Raw genomic sequence first — 14,627 nt, forward strand, 5'->3', positions numbered from 1 at the left:
CTGGCACAAGGAGACACCAGCATTTAGCTTGGCTGTCTTCCCCACCCCCATATATCTAGATGGGTTCCCAGACATCTGATGCTCTCTTTAACATTGGCCAAAAATGTATCAGCTCCCAGGTCAGACAGATGGACCCCATTCTGCCAGAATAACTCTGGTGCCCTGTTTGCTATATCCCCAGATGAAAAATTAGCAACCCCCGTAGGCTACCTATGAATTTAGCCACCTCCCTGTTTACATATCTCCTAACCTTCTCCACCCATGGGAGCTTCACTGCTCTCTGCTACACCCTTCATAACAACATGTCTGACCACATAATTTTTACTCCTGGAAAAAGTTCCAGGATCTGCCCAAGTCTCTCTTAGCTCTGATCATTACACCATTACACACATTCCCAAACCATTTCCCCCCCAAGATGAAGCACAATCATATCTAATGCCTGCTCCCGTGCCATCATGGTGTACAGCAGGGGCATCAGCTGGTCCCATACCATGTCCCTCATGCCATGCCAGCTCAGGACTGCTTCACCCCCAAGGACTAGCTGCGAATCTCCAGGCAACCTGGAAGCCCACCTATATGTCCAGTAAACAATACTGTGCCACAGATCCACGTGGTCTACTGGCCCATTTGCAAGTGCAAACAAAAATGAAAATTAATACTGATTCCCTGCCACCAGTGAGGGTCTCGTGCACGTATGGTATGCTTCAGAATGCCAACGCTGAATTGTCCCATTCCCCAGAACAAGCTGGGCTGCTGCTGTTGCTGCCCCAATCCTGACTGAGTGGGAACCAAATTCATGTGTTGGAAACCGCAGCCTCATCTGTCCCTGTCTTAAAACTGTAACAAACTGGTATGCTGTGAGGGAACTCTCATCACTGTGAATAAAGAGAGACCTATCCCTCCCTGGTCTTATTGCCATGTATGCCTTCACAGCACCTGCAGGGCAGATCCCAGGCTTGTCCCCTTTCTGGAAAATAATGAATTCTCTCTGATCTCCCTGATCCATCTTTGACCTCCTCAAGGTTAATATCACCTCTCCAAATGTCTATCCATCAATTCCAAACCCCTTCCAGAAGTATCCCTGCAGGACACAGATCCAAAAAAACCCTCAAAACGCTACCAGGAATGCAGCGCTGAACAAGACCACCTCTTATCCACAACGACATATGGAATCTAGGATCCACACCAAATCCCTGAACGTATTAATAATGATTGGACAACGTGGATCCTCCCAAGGGATAGTGCTTCGAGACCACCCTGCTAGAAACCTCTGAACTAAAAACCCGCTACAAGGATCTGTATCATCACTGAGCCTACTAACAAACATAAAGCCCAATAGGTGAGTGGAGATGGTTCATGATGCAATTGCCAGGTTGCTAACAACACAATGTACTGCAGCACCAGGTCTTCTGTAAATGGTCATATAGTTGGCAGCCTTCCAACTCCTGAAATTGCACAAAATCATCACAACGTCTCTCATAGCTCCAAAATGTTCACAGAGCCACCGATCTCTGTGCTACGCTGAAAGCCATCAAACTCCAAGGTTCCACCGTGCAGTCTGTTGTCAAGGGTCAAGGAGGATGAGGATGGAGTGCTGGTTCTCAGCTTTGGTTAAGACGAGGTCATTAGAGAGTTTGGCAAGAGTGGTTTGGTTAGAGTGCGAGGGGTGAAGGCAGCACTGGAGAGAGTCTATGATGGAACTGAAGGAGAACTACAAACAGATTATAAAATGTTCGTTCAATGAGCTTAGAGATAGAGGGGAGATAGGGTAGTAGCTGGAGGAGCAAGTGCAGTAAAGGATGATATATTTTTTTAAATGAGAGAGATTAAAGCATGCTTGTATTGTAAGGAGAAAGAGCCAGAGGATAGTAAGAGGTGAAGGAAAAGGGTAAGTGAAGGATGAGGATTGGTTTGAGATAGATCAGGAGATGGGATGGAAGGGGATCACTAGGGCAAGTGGAGGCATTAGAGCAAAGTAAATGAAAAACTCCTGTATCTGTGAAGAGGGAGGAGGGGGAGAGAGTTGTAGGAGGGGAAGAGGAGAGGGAAGGTCATGTTGTATTTTGTCAATTTTCTCTCAGAAGAAATTGGCGAGATCCAGTGCAGAGAGAGAAGTGGAAACAGGAGTTTATAGTTCAATAGCTTATTTTAAAATTTTAAAGTCCAAATAAATAATATGAAATTCAACAACGTAAGTATTAATAATAACCAACTGCTGGGTGTATTCTCGGACTTCAAGCTGATATGAATATTAAAATAGGTTGCAAAAAACTACATTTTTAGATTAGAGATGAAAGAGACCATTATGTCACCTAGCATCTCCCCTTGCTGAAGCAGGATTTTTCCCTATGGTATGTTTTCTCGTGCTTTCTGTTGTTGCCAGTGTAGGGACTTTTTCACCTCTTCTCACTTGAGAATTGAGTAATGCATTCATTTCTCTGAATAAAAATTTAACAACGTTTAAACATTTTTATTACCATTATTCTGACATTCCTTTCAGGTTGTTACAAATAGCCACAGAAAAGGGAGGTTGCAGCTGGGACTCTGACAAAATACATTACATTAAAAAAGTACAGGATATACAGGAAAGTGAATGGAATCGTGGTCATGATGAATTCATCTAGACATTAACAATATTTTTGTATTTAACACACCACGTATAAGATAAAGAATGGAAAATGATTCCTGTGTATAAATAGTTTATAAACACATCAGCAGGTTAACAATACACAATGTGCAGACGTTTCCTGTGTTTGTCCTGATCAGTGCAGCATAGGAGGAGTGTGCCAAGAGCGGGTCAATTTATGTCACCTTTTTCCTTCTAAAGGCAGGCTGCTGTTCAATCACCAATTTCACTGATTAACACTGATAACAGCTGCATAGTGCAGTGGTTTTCAAACTTTTTTTCTGGGGACCCAGTTGAAGAAAGTTGTTGATGCCTGCAACCCAATGGAGCTGGGGAAGAGGGGTTTGGGGTGTGGAAGGGGCTCAGGGCTGGGGCAAAGGGTTGGTGTGCGGGGGTGAGTGCTGTGGGTTGGGGCCAGGAATGAAGGGTTCAGGGTGTGTGTGGGGGCTCTGGGCTGGGGGAGGGGTGCGGGAAGGGGTCAGGGCTCTGGACTAGGGGTACAGGCTCTGTGGTGAGGCCAGGGATGAGGGATTTGGGGAGCAGAAAGGGATTCTGGGTTTGGAGTGGGCTCAGGGCTGGGGCAGGGGGTTGGGGTGCAGGAGGGGGTCAGGGCTGGGGTTGAGAGGTTTGGGGTGTAGGAGGGGCTCCAGGTTTGGGGGGCACTCAGGGCTGGGGCAGAGGATTGAGGTGCAGGAGGGGGTCAGGGCTTTGGGCTGGGGCTGGGGTTGAGGGGTTTGGGGTGCAGGAAGGGGTTCCAGTTTGAGGAGGCTCAGGGCTGGGGATTGGGGCACTGTGTTGGGATGCGGACTTGCTTCCGGCTGCTCCTGGTCATCAGTGCAGCTGGGGTGCACCATGGACTGTGCTGCACCCCGGAAGTGGCCAGCAGCAGATCTGGCTCCTAGATGGAGGTACACAAACGAGTCTGCACGACTCTTGCCCGCAGGCACCATCCCCCCAGTTCCCATTGGTCGGTTGATGGCCAATGGGAGTGCGGAGCCAGTGTTCAGGGTGGGGGCAGCATGCAGAGCCCTGTGCTTGCCCCCCCAACCTAGAAGCCGGGCCCACTGCCGGCCGCTTCCAAGGCACAGTGCAGTGTCAGAACAGGTAGGCACTGGCCTGCCTGAGCAGGGCAGCACCACCAACCGGACTTTTAACATCCCGGTTGGTGGTGCTGACCAGAGCAAGGTGACCCAGTGCTTTACATGCCGCAACCCAGTACTGGTATAACTCCACTAACTTTAACAGAGATACACCAATGATGAATTTGGCTGATTGTTTTCAATGGTGACTGCACCACTGTTTTGATTAGTTACTCTTATATTATTCATTGCAGAGGAAAGAGTAAATTACTTAAAACAGAGTGAACGCTAGATAATTAGTACCTTCCTGTCAAAGAAATATAGATTTTACTTTCTAAAACAATTCACTGTCTGATGGGTCCATTAAACTGTGTCTAGTTTAATACTATGACTTAGAGAAAACATAGTATAAAGAGATCAAGCCAAAGTCTGCCAGTTAGTTTTAGGTGTAATCCAGGTAAGGACTTGGCCCTCTAGATAAGATGTTAATTCTCGATAACCTAACAGAAAGCTCTCTTGTGAAGCAGATGGCCTTTTAGAGCTCAGAACTACAGAGTTTTCTGATGTTCTAGGAACCGCATCTGGTATTGTCATGACAAGCCTAGGAAAGCTCCTCTGGGAGACTTCTTTGTTTCTGCACATCCAGATGCTGGAATGGAAATTAGCTGTATGTGAATCCTGAGAATTTTGCTGTGAAGCAGCTCTGGCCTGATAACCTTTTACCATTATGTCTTCCCCCCCCCCCACCAGTTTTCTAAAATATTGTTCAAACTTTCCTCTCTCTCAGGGCCAAATCTGTGTGTCAGCATATATGCTTTTTATGCTGTGATTCATGTGTCAGTAAAGACCCTGGCATGGGCCACATCAGACCTTCCTACGGGAGGGGAAGACTTACCAGGAAAACATATGTGGAATTTCCAAGGTATCATCCCTTTCACTTGCGGCTCTAGTTTTTAACCTCAGATCTGTGGCCGCTTAGCCATATGGATGCCCTGAGTCTTTCATTTTGGAGAACTAGCCCTTCATTGCCGCTCCTGATCCCCTCTCCTCCCATTGGAACATTCCACTGGTCCCCAGTTCATGTCTGTGCACTAATCTCCTACCCTTTAGGAGAAGCATATGAAGTACAACAGCTTTTTCTCCGTCTGCCCACACCCTCTAACACCTGTGGCAGCTCAGCTGCATCATATTCATGCCAAGGAAAGGAATCCATGGATTTGGGATAAAGGGATAATATGGCAAGTAGGCTCCACTCTTTCAACTACAAAATCTTCAGATACATATCTATTGTATTTTCCCAGGCAGAAGGCAGAAGCGCCTTCCTATTGTTTAGGGGCCCTGGAATCAATTATTCAGGTGAAAAACACAGTATCATTATAAATATAAAATCACTTCTATTTAAAGATGTTTGTATTAATTTTATTTTTTCTAATTCGTAAAATGTACCTATTACCACCTGTAGGTTCATCTATATACATTAGAAGATTGCATAACTTGAAGCAATATACTAACACAATGCTAACTGGGGAAGGCAAAATGCCCCCTTTGCAAAAGAAAATGTAAAGCCCATGTCTAGCACCCCTTAGACAAAAATGAGATCAGTTTTGAAGGTAAGCAAACTCAAGCTCTATCAGACCAACAGGGCCTCAAATTCCAGAACTGAGAACTGCCTAGCTAAGAACACCCGGTCTGCAGACCTTGGACGTTCAGGTTTGTGAACTTTTAGAAAGAACACCTCTGCTTCTCTCAGCTGTTAGGTTGGAGTACAGAGAGACAATCACTAGGAAAATGAGGATCCCAGTCAAACCCAGGCTTTGAATTTCACTTGGAAACATACACTGGGCAGCACTATGTAGTATGAGTAAACAGCTACACTCTGCACAAGTCTTTAAGGCTAGCCCCAGGCAGAGAGCACTACAAAATCCTGTCTGTTGGTGACGTCACTGCTTTTTTTGCCAAGCAAAATTTAAAAATAGTGCTCTTGACAACTTCTATTCCTTCTGAATCCAAGAGCACCCCAAGCCAGTGGAAAGGTGGACTAATTCAACAGGCAGCCTTCATTGGCAAAGTTCCTATTAGTCCTGGGATGGATTTCAAAAGCTGTCCTACACCACTGCTCCTATGAAGTTTACAAGGTGAGTTTAAGGGGATACAAATTCAGCTCCCTCTGCCCTAAAAGATTTACAGTCCTGGCCCTTTAAAATTCATCCTATGCTGCCAAGTAATGTCTGGGGAAACCAGTCTGTCAATTTTCTGGTTCACAAGCAAAGAACAATTTAGACTGTAACCTCTTTGGAGCAGGGACTGTATTTTTGTTCTGGGTTTGTAGTGTGCATAGCACAGTAGGGGCCTAGTCCATGACTAGCGTGGTAATACTGATAAGAACATTGCTGATTAGAGGAGGAAGTCATTAAATTAGCTGTCTGCAGCAATTTGCTCTTTTGAGAGCAGAGGAAGAGAAGGGGAGCTCACAGAAGGTGTCTTTTCAGGAATAACTGCAAGTGCGTTCGTCCTTTTTCATATGTCCAGTGCATCTGTCTGCTGCTCCCAAGGCTTGGCACAGAATCGTGCCAATTAGTCCTGAATGCTGCTTGCTGCATTTGGCCCCGAGTAATTAATTCTATGTTCTCAGTTCCAGCTATGAAATCCTGGCACTAGTCCCCTAATGCTGGCTGCTGCTTGTAATCTTGATTCCTGAATCAAGATGCTGCTTCTACAGCTAGGTTCCTATTCCTGTCTAGTGGTGCTCTTAGGGCCAAATTGCTGTATGTTTATAGACCATGGGAGTTTTGCGGTTGACTTCAATTAGATCGTTATTTGATCCCTAATCCTTAATCTTGCTTTGCTTCTGGTTCTGTCCCCTTCACCCTAGCTGTGTTTCACTTAATCTTTATCTTCAAACGTTGCTTTTGATCCTGTGCATTTAGTTTGGGAGGCTGTACCGCACATAGGGCTTTATCCTTGAATGTTAGTAATGTGCAGTGTATATGTGATCCTTGATGTGCACATGCTTTGCGAAGGTCACACAAAGTGTCCACCTCCCTCTGTGGTCCACCTAACAGATAATGCTTTTAGCTGAGCAATGGCACAATACTTTGACTGTTCTGTGTGCGCCTGGGTATGCACAACACGTCCATGCTGGCCCCAAACAAAAGAACAACAACATTTCTTCCATTTTTTCCTCTGCTTCAGAAGTGATTCAGTCTCTCAGCGGGCCCTTTACATATGCGGCAGCACTTGCTAACTGTATAGAATGAAACTTCAAAACTAAATAGTGCTGTAAATACCATTAGAAACAAGGCATCTGCTGTGAAAAGAAAAGAAATGTCATTATGCAGTTTATTTATGGTTAGCTAATTTAAATGATTTTCAGAGCATTTACTTAAGATGCCTGCTTTCGTTTCCCCATAGTTATATTTTAGTGTTTTCATAATACTGTCTTTTAGAAAGCTACAGTGTGTTGGAATTGAATAGTAGGATATAATTGAAGAGAAAATAAACTTTCATTTTACTACTGTGTATGGCGACAACAGAACAGCTTGTTTATTAGTGTCAACCAGCCAGTATCTTGAGTAGAAAAGTGGTGTGTGAATTGCACAATTTTTGATTGCATTAAACATATAAAAGCAAAAGTTTCAATTAGGTATCCTTTTTATAAGTACAGAAGTCACCTTTGTGCCTGCATATCAGTTTTGGTATGATCTTTAATGTTGCCAAAATTATCCTGGCCTAAAAACATTTTTAATGGAGTCACCCAGGTCCCTGGATTTCAGATTATATTAATGGTAGTTTTTGCTAATGCTAAATCGAATGTCTAAAAATATACATTTTTGCTTGGTTTGGGTTTTTTTGAACATTATGACAAAAGTTAAAAGGGTAACTTCCAGTAATGTCAACCCTAAGTATTCAAAAGTCATACATAAATCAGATCCCCAGAAATCATAAGATTGGCTGAAAAATTGAGTTTTTCAAACTCAAAAAAATGTAGAGTTCTTTTTATTTACCTTCTGTTTTATTTTTAAGCACTTAAGGCTCAGCATTTTCAAGTTTTTCCCCTCTCCAAACCATAAGGGCTAGAAACTTATTTACTTGTTAAATGAAAGTTGAGATTCTCACATGATCACTAGTCTCCAGGAGTTGGGGCTTCTAAGAAAAATGCCAACTATTGCAAGACTCTCAAAAAAACCCATGAAAGTTGGCAACTCCTATTTCAATGATACTTTACCTGGGGGACTGAAGATATAGGACCAGAGTAACCCTGGCCATAGTGCTGTTGCTTCTTCCTCCACATTCAAGGGCTTGCTAGAGACAATCACAGTCTTTATGTTCCTTCTGTTTTCCTATGGATGCACAAATTTGCCCAAAGTGGGGTATGGGCCTGCTCCCCTTCACACCTGCCTGCCTACTGAATTGGTCAGGTGCACTGGACAAGCAGCCTGCATGATTTAAGCACAATGACTCCTTCAGCTCCATTGGATTGATGCAGGTTCACACTGTCTCCTACATACAGCTGTGGTTCAATGCTATTATCTTGTCCATAATAGGGTCCAATTAAAAAAAAGAGAGACTGGAGTCTTGTGTATCTACTGGTAAGGTTTTGTATGGAAAATATTATTATGTTTTCTATACACAACAGCCAACATTACTTTACAGATTAGATTACTTTTATTTTAGATTAAAGAAAATAACAACAAAACATGGACTAGATCATGGGATATTCTGGATGCCCTCAACTTCTATTGATTTCAGTGGGAATTGAGGGTGCGCAGTATATTGCAGGAACAGGCTCATGTGGCTGAATGCTGCCATCAGATACATAGATGCAGCTTCCTGTGTCCTCTGTGGAGCTGTGCTTGATTATACTGGTGCTGAACTTGGCCTCTTAATTTTAAGAACAAGGCCATGAACTCTGCCAGGCATGCTTGCCAGCTAGTTTCTTGGGACCTAGCACATTCTGCTTACCATCCTTCCTGTCCTCCCTTGCCTCAACAATGTCAGATTCCAATGAGCACATTGGAGTTCATAATACACCTCTACCTCAATATAACGCTGTCCTCGGGAGCCAAAAAATCTTATCGCGTTATAGGTGAAACCGCGTTGTATCAAACTTGATCTGATCGCCGGAGTGCGCAGCTCCGCCCTCCAGAGCGCTGCTTTACCGCGTTATATCCGAATTCGTGTTATATCGGGTGACATTATATAGGGGTAGAGGTGTATACGTATCTTGTCTCCTGTTGTAAGTGAATGGTAGAGCATTTTGTTCCAGTATTGGGTAGTGTGTTTCTGAATCTGTTCTTCGTGTGTATTGCAATCATTTGAACACTTTCATGTGCCATGTTAATCAAAAGTGAGAAAGAATTTATATCAAAGTGAAATTCTATGATGATGATGAAAAAAGTCAGTCATAAGTAGGTTAGGGAGACATTGTAAGAATGAGATAACAGCTTTGAATACAATGTACAGTAATATACAGCAGTTTCTTACATCCAATCCATTAATTCCTTCAATCAAAGAGACCACCATTTGGAAGGAATGATATTGGGAAGGAATTTGTTATAACTACAGTGCAACAAGCATCAAGATCCTAGTGTAAATGTCAAAATGGACAAATTTCCTTTATAGTAACTCCTCACTTAAAGTCGTCCCAGTTAATGTCGTTGTTACGTCTCTGAACTATTAGGGAACATGCTCATTTAAAGTTGTACAATACTCCCTTCTAACGTCGTTTGGCAGCCGCCTGCATTGTCTACTGCTTGCAGGAAGGGTAGCCCATTGCAGCTAGCTGGCAGGGGCTTCGAACCAGGGTGGACCATCAGCCCCCCTATCAGCTCCCCACTCCCCTAAGTTCCTTGTGCAGCAGCTGCCTGCAGTTCAACTGTCCCTCCCCCCACTGCCATGTGCTGCTCCTGCCCTCTGCCTCGGAGCTGCTCCCCAAGACTCCAGCTTGCTGTGCAGAGAGGGGAGGGGGACGGAAGGAAGAAGAGGGCTAATTACACGGTGTTCCCCTCCCCCTGCTCCTGCACCCTGCTTACCCCATCTTCCATAGAGCCGGGGGGACACATCAGGGCTCAGGATGGAGGCAGCTTGCAGCAGCTGTGGTCTCAGCAAGCTGATCTAATTAACAAGGCAGTGTACTTAAGGGGGAAATGTGCATCTCTCTCTCTCACACATACTGTGTGTGTCTCTGTCTGCAATGTCTCCCCTCCCTCCATTCCTGCTGCCTTGTAGAGTGTGAGAGTTAACACTTGAGGGCTCAGCCAATTGCTAGTTCATCATTTAGCAGTAAGGGAAATATCCCACCCTCCACCTCAACCAAGCTTTGCAATCATCATCACAGTGTACCAGTATTAAACTGTTTGTTTAAAACTTATACTCTGTGTGTGTGTGTGTGTGTGTGTGTGTGTGTGTGTGTGTGTGTGTGTGTGTGTGTGTGTGTGTGTGTGTAATATAGTCTTTTGTCTGGTGAAAAAAATTTCCCTGGAACCTAACCCCCTATTTACATTAATTCTTACATTAATTTTCTTATGGGAAAATTAGATTCGCTTAACATTGTTTTGCTTAAAGTCGCATTTTTCAGGAACGTAACTACAATAAGCGAGGAGTTACTGTACTCATATTTAGACTTGGCTTGAAAAATGGTTCCACAAATGAAATTTCTACAGCTTTGGCTAAACCACAGATGTTTGGCAGTTGCAAAATTAAAATAGACACAATAATGTGCTGTATATTTTATTCAACAACGGCAATCAGCTTAGGTGCAGTTCCTGAACACTAGTTAAAACATATGACCAGTCTAAAGGTAATAAATAATTTGAAACTATCTTCTATCTTTAGAGAAAAAGGACCAAATTTATCGCCTGTGATTTTCTGACTGAGTGGTTATACAAGTAAGTTAATTCTGTTTCTGTGTATTAACTTTGTCTAATGATTCAGCAAAATAAATTTACAAATAGAATAACAACAATTGAGATCAATGTTGTCGTTTTCTCGTTAACTGTATTTAAAAAAAAATATGGTCTAATTATCAGCCAGAATTCAAAGAGGAAAGACGAGCCATTCACAGAATTCTTCTCCATCCCTTTTGTGAAGGACTGGCTAAAGGACCAGTAAGTATTATACAATATTCAAATAGTATTCTTTTTTTCCCCCCTCATCTTCCCCCTACCACAAATAAAACTTAAATATGTTAAAATTGTCCCCTTTGGAGTGTCCTTCACTGTTCTTGCATAACAAAGCATCTTTGTGGTGCTTGTTAATTTGGTAGTTATAAGATATTTTGTGCCAGGACCATATGCACAGAAAGCGTTGTGGGAATGCTAAACATTTCATTATTCTGAAGTGCAGGGAATTTCAAATTGCCTGATGGTATTATTAAAATCCTTTTACTAATGAACAAATAACCCTGGTTTTAAATACTGCTTGCTAATGCAATGATTAGGAACCTCTTTGAGGTTTAGAAATTTGTTCCTCCAGACTGTGACCAGCTTGTTTAAAAATCCCTGTAGTAATACTTGGCAGGGAGATGCATTTCTTCTGCATATTATTCATGATTTTGTATCTAAGAGATGACACTTTCTGTTTCTAGAGTAAAGTGTGAATTGTCTCCCTCTACAGGCCTCCCCATTATTCCTCCAATACAGGGCTATATCATAGTTTTGGAGGAATCTTTTTCTTTTTTGTTGAATGACTTGTCCAGCAATGGAGTTGTTGCTTGGCAAGAGAATAGGTGGGGAAATAACAGCCCACAATGAAGGAGTCAGGAAATTCTATGGGCCAGATTTTCAAGAGAATTCCCATTTAAGCACCTTTAATGATGTGACCATATTTGTTACCAGTGGAAGCTTTTGGAAATCTGTCTATTTCATTAAGATGCCAAAATGGGAGCTGAGCTTTCTTGAAAATCTTGCTATAGGGTTCCACTTGGAAAAATCTAAAACTCAGAGTCACTGCCTCAGAGAGAGAATAGCTTCTTAACATTCATAGGCCTTTGAAGAGAGCAGGGTGAATGAAAAGTGGACACTGAAACCTGGTCTATACTACACAATTAGGTTGATGTAAAGCAACTTCCATCGACCTAATTATGTCAGTGTACACACTACAACCTTGTCCTGCCCATGTAAGTGCCATACTATACCGACATCATAACTCCGCCTCCACGAGAGGCACAGGGCTTATGTCGGTGTAGTTAGGATGATGCAGTGGCTGTGTAGACACTGTGTTACTTACATCAGATGTTGGCTATCTTGCCAATTTAAGGATTCCATGCTGGAGCCCTGAAATTGACAAGAAAACCAGAGCCCGGCTGTTTCCATCTCTTCCCCCCACACACACTCAGGTGGGCTGTGCCTGCCTGATTCCCCACTCCCAGCTCAGCTGTGCCTGCCCAGTTCCTCGCTCCCCATTCAGGAAATCGAGAAGCACAGGCAGCTGCTCCCTGCTCCCAGAGTGGAGGCAAGAAGCTCAGATGGCTGTCCCCCACACTCCTGGCAGGGAACAGGGAGACGAGAAGTCCAGATGGCTACCGCCTACTTCTCATTGGGAGCACGGAGCTGAGAGCCCGGGGGCAGCTGGGCTACTGGTGGGGAGCCGCATGGAACTGTGAACCCTGACTCTCAGCCCCCCACACTGCCATTCTTCAATCAGTAGAAGTGCTCCCATTGCGAATTTGCATCACCGACAGAAGGAGGGTAGTAGCTGTAAGTCGACCTAACATAGGTCAACTTAAGTCTGTAGTGTAGACATGCCCTCAGACACCTAATACAGAAATAACAAGTTTCGTCACACTTCCCTGCCAATGTGGCTCATGCCTACCTTGGATGGACAACTTCTAGGGACTAATACATTTCATTCTCCGTGCCCATTAGCTGCTTACTATCTCAGCCAACAAGATTGCCAATTAAAGTGGCAATTTTTGTGATTTGGATGCTTGCTTTAAACTGGAGTGAGACTGTCATACTAATTTCATAGACAGCATCATACCAGATAGTATCATATTTCTGTTATTACTGACCTGGGAGTTGGAATTTTTAAAGGTGACTAAGGTCTGGTCTACACTATAGAGTTAGGTCAACTCAAGGCAGCTTGTTGACCTAACTCTGTAAGTGTCTACACTAAAATGTTGCTCCCACCTATGTAACTCGTCCGCAGTGCTGACTTAATAACTCCATCTCCGTGAGAGGCATAGTGCTTAGGTCAACAGAGTTAAGTCAACACAGTGTCAGTGTAAACACTGTTTTACTTATGTTGCCTTTAGTGGCCTCCGGGAGGTGCCCCATAGTGCCCCAACCTGACCACTCTGGTCACCATTTTGAACTCTGCTGCCTGGAGGCCAGATATTTGGATACACACATCTCCCCTTTAAAAGCCCCGCAAATTTTTGAAATTCCATTTCCTGTTTGCTTGGTGTGGAGAGTTCACCTAGCACTACCCAGCTGACCATGCTGGCTCCATGCTGCCTGGAGTACACAGGAGGTGGTGGATCACCTGAGTCTGTGGGGAGAAGAGGCTGTGCAGGCACAGCTCCAATCCAACCATAGAAACATCATTATCTATGAGCATATTGCTGAGGGCATGGGAAAGAAGGGCTACAAGATGAACCGCAGCAGTGTGGCGTGAAAGCCAGTGTGCTGCCACAAGCATACCAAAAGACAAGGGAGGCTAACAGTCACTCTGGTGTAGAGTGCAGACATGCCATTTTTATAAAGAGCTACATGCCACCCTCTACCCCACTACCACTGCCAACAGCCCCGTGGATACCTCTTGGAATCATAGAACTGCAAGGGATCTCAAGAGGTCATCTAGTCCAGTCCCCTGCAGTCGTGGCAAGACTAAGTATTATCTAGACCAGGGCTGGACAAACTTTTTGGCCTGAGGGCCACATCGGGGTTCCGAAACTGTATGGAGGGCTGAGTAGGGAAGGCTGTGCCCCCTATCCGCCCCCTCCCACTTCCCGCCCCCTGACTGGATGGGTTGGAGGTTCTGAGGGAGGCAAACCCGCCTGCTCCTTGTCCCCTGACTGCCCCCTCCTGGGACCCACTGCCCCCCGGGGCCCCAACATTATCCAACCTCCCCAACTTCCTGTCCCCTGACTGTCCCAACCCCTATCCACACCCCCACCCCCTGACAGGCCCCCGGGACTCCCATGTCTATCCAACTGCTCCCTGTCCCCTGACTGCCCACTAGAACCCTCTACTCCTTATCCAACACCCCCCGCTCCCCGCCCCCTTACCGTGATGCTTAGAGCACTAGGACTGGTAGCCTCAAGAGCTCGCAGCCCCACTGCCCAGAGATCTGGCAGCATGGCAAGCTGAGGCTGCAGGGGAAGGAGGACAGCAAGAGCAGGGCCAGGGGTTAACCTCCCCGGCCGGGAGCTCAAGGGCCAGGCAGGACAGTCCCAGGGGCCGGATGTGGCCTGCGGGCCGTAGTTTGCCCACCTCTGATCTAGACCATCCCTGACAGGTGTTTGTCTAACCTGCTTTTAAAAATCTCCAATGATGGAAACTCCACAACTTCCCTAGGCAATTTATTCCAGCGCTTAACCACCCTGAGAGTTAGGAAGTTTTTTTCCTAATGTCCAACCCAAACCTCCCTTGCTGCAATTTAAGCCCATTGTGACTTCAGGGGAGTGGAGTCACAGGCCCCCAGAGTGAACAGTGAGGAGAAGGTGTTGGATGAGGAAGAGAAGGAGTATGGGGGACAGGAGACTAGGGGATCCAGTGGCGCAGCGAGTCAGGACCTGTTTTTGACTCCAGAACAGTTGAGCCAGCCCCTACAGTCCAGTACGGGCAAGCCTGCTGCAGGGGAAATAACCTCTGGTAAGTATGGAGTTTGCTTTAATATCGCAGAGACACGTGTTCATTTACTCTTTTTTAATCGTGCTAGAAGAGGTAGTGAAATAACCAGTAGAGGTAGAGTTGCTATCT

General features: G+C 44.8%; 1 protein-coding gene across 2 annotated transcripts in view; it reads left to right on the forward strand.

Annotated features, from left to right (window-relative positions):
- Positions 1-14,627, forward strand: part of IQCK (IQ motif containing K) — a 92,867-nt gene that overhangs the window by 12,450 nt on the left and 65,790 nt on the right. For both annotated transcript variants that reach the window (XM_030578432.1, XM_030578433.1), the window contains exons 5-6: positions 10,540-10,592; positions 10,734-10,811. In XM_030578432.1, coding sequence (XP_030434292.1) covers positions 10,540-10,592; positions 10,734-10,811 — 131 coding nt within the window. The remainder of the gene's footprint in view (positions 1-10,539; positions 10,593-10,733; positions 10,812-14,627) is intronic.

Source organism: Gopherus evgoodei, chromosome 10 (assembly GCF_007399415.2).
Source record: "Gopherus evgoodei ecotype Sinaloan lineage chromosome 10, rGopEvg1_v1.p, whole genome shotgun sequence".
Classification (NCBI taxonomy): domain Eukaryota; kingdom Metazoa; phylum Chordata; order Testudines; family Testudinidae; genus Gopherus; species Gopherus evgoodei.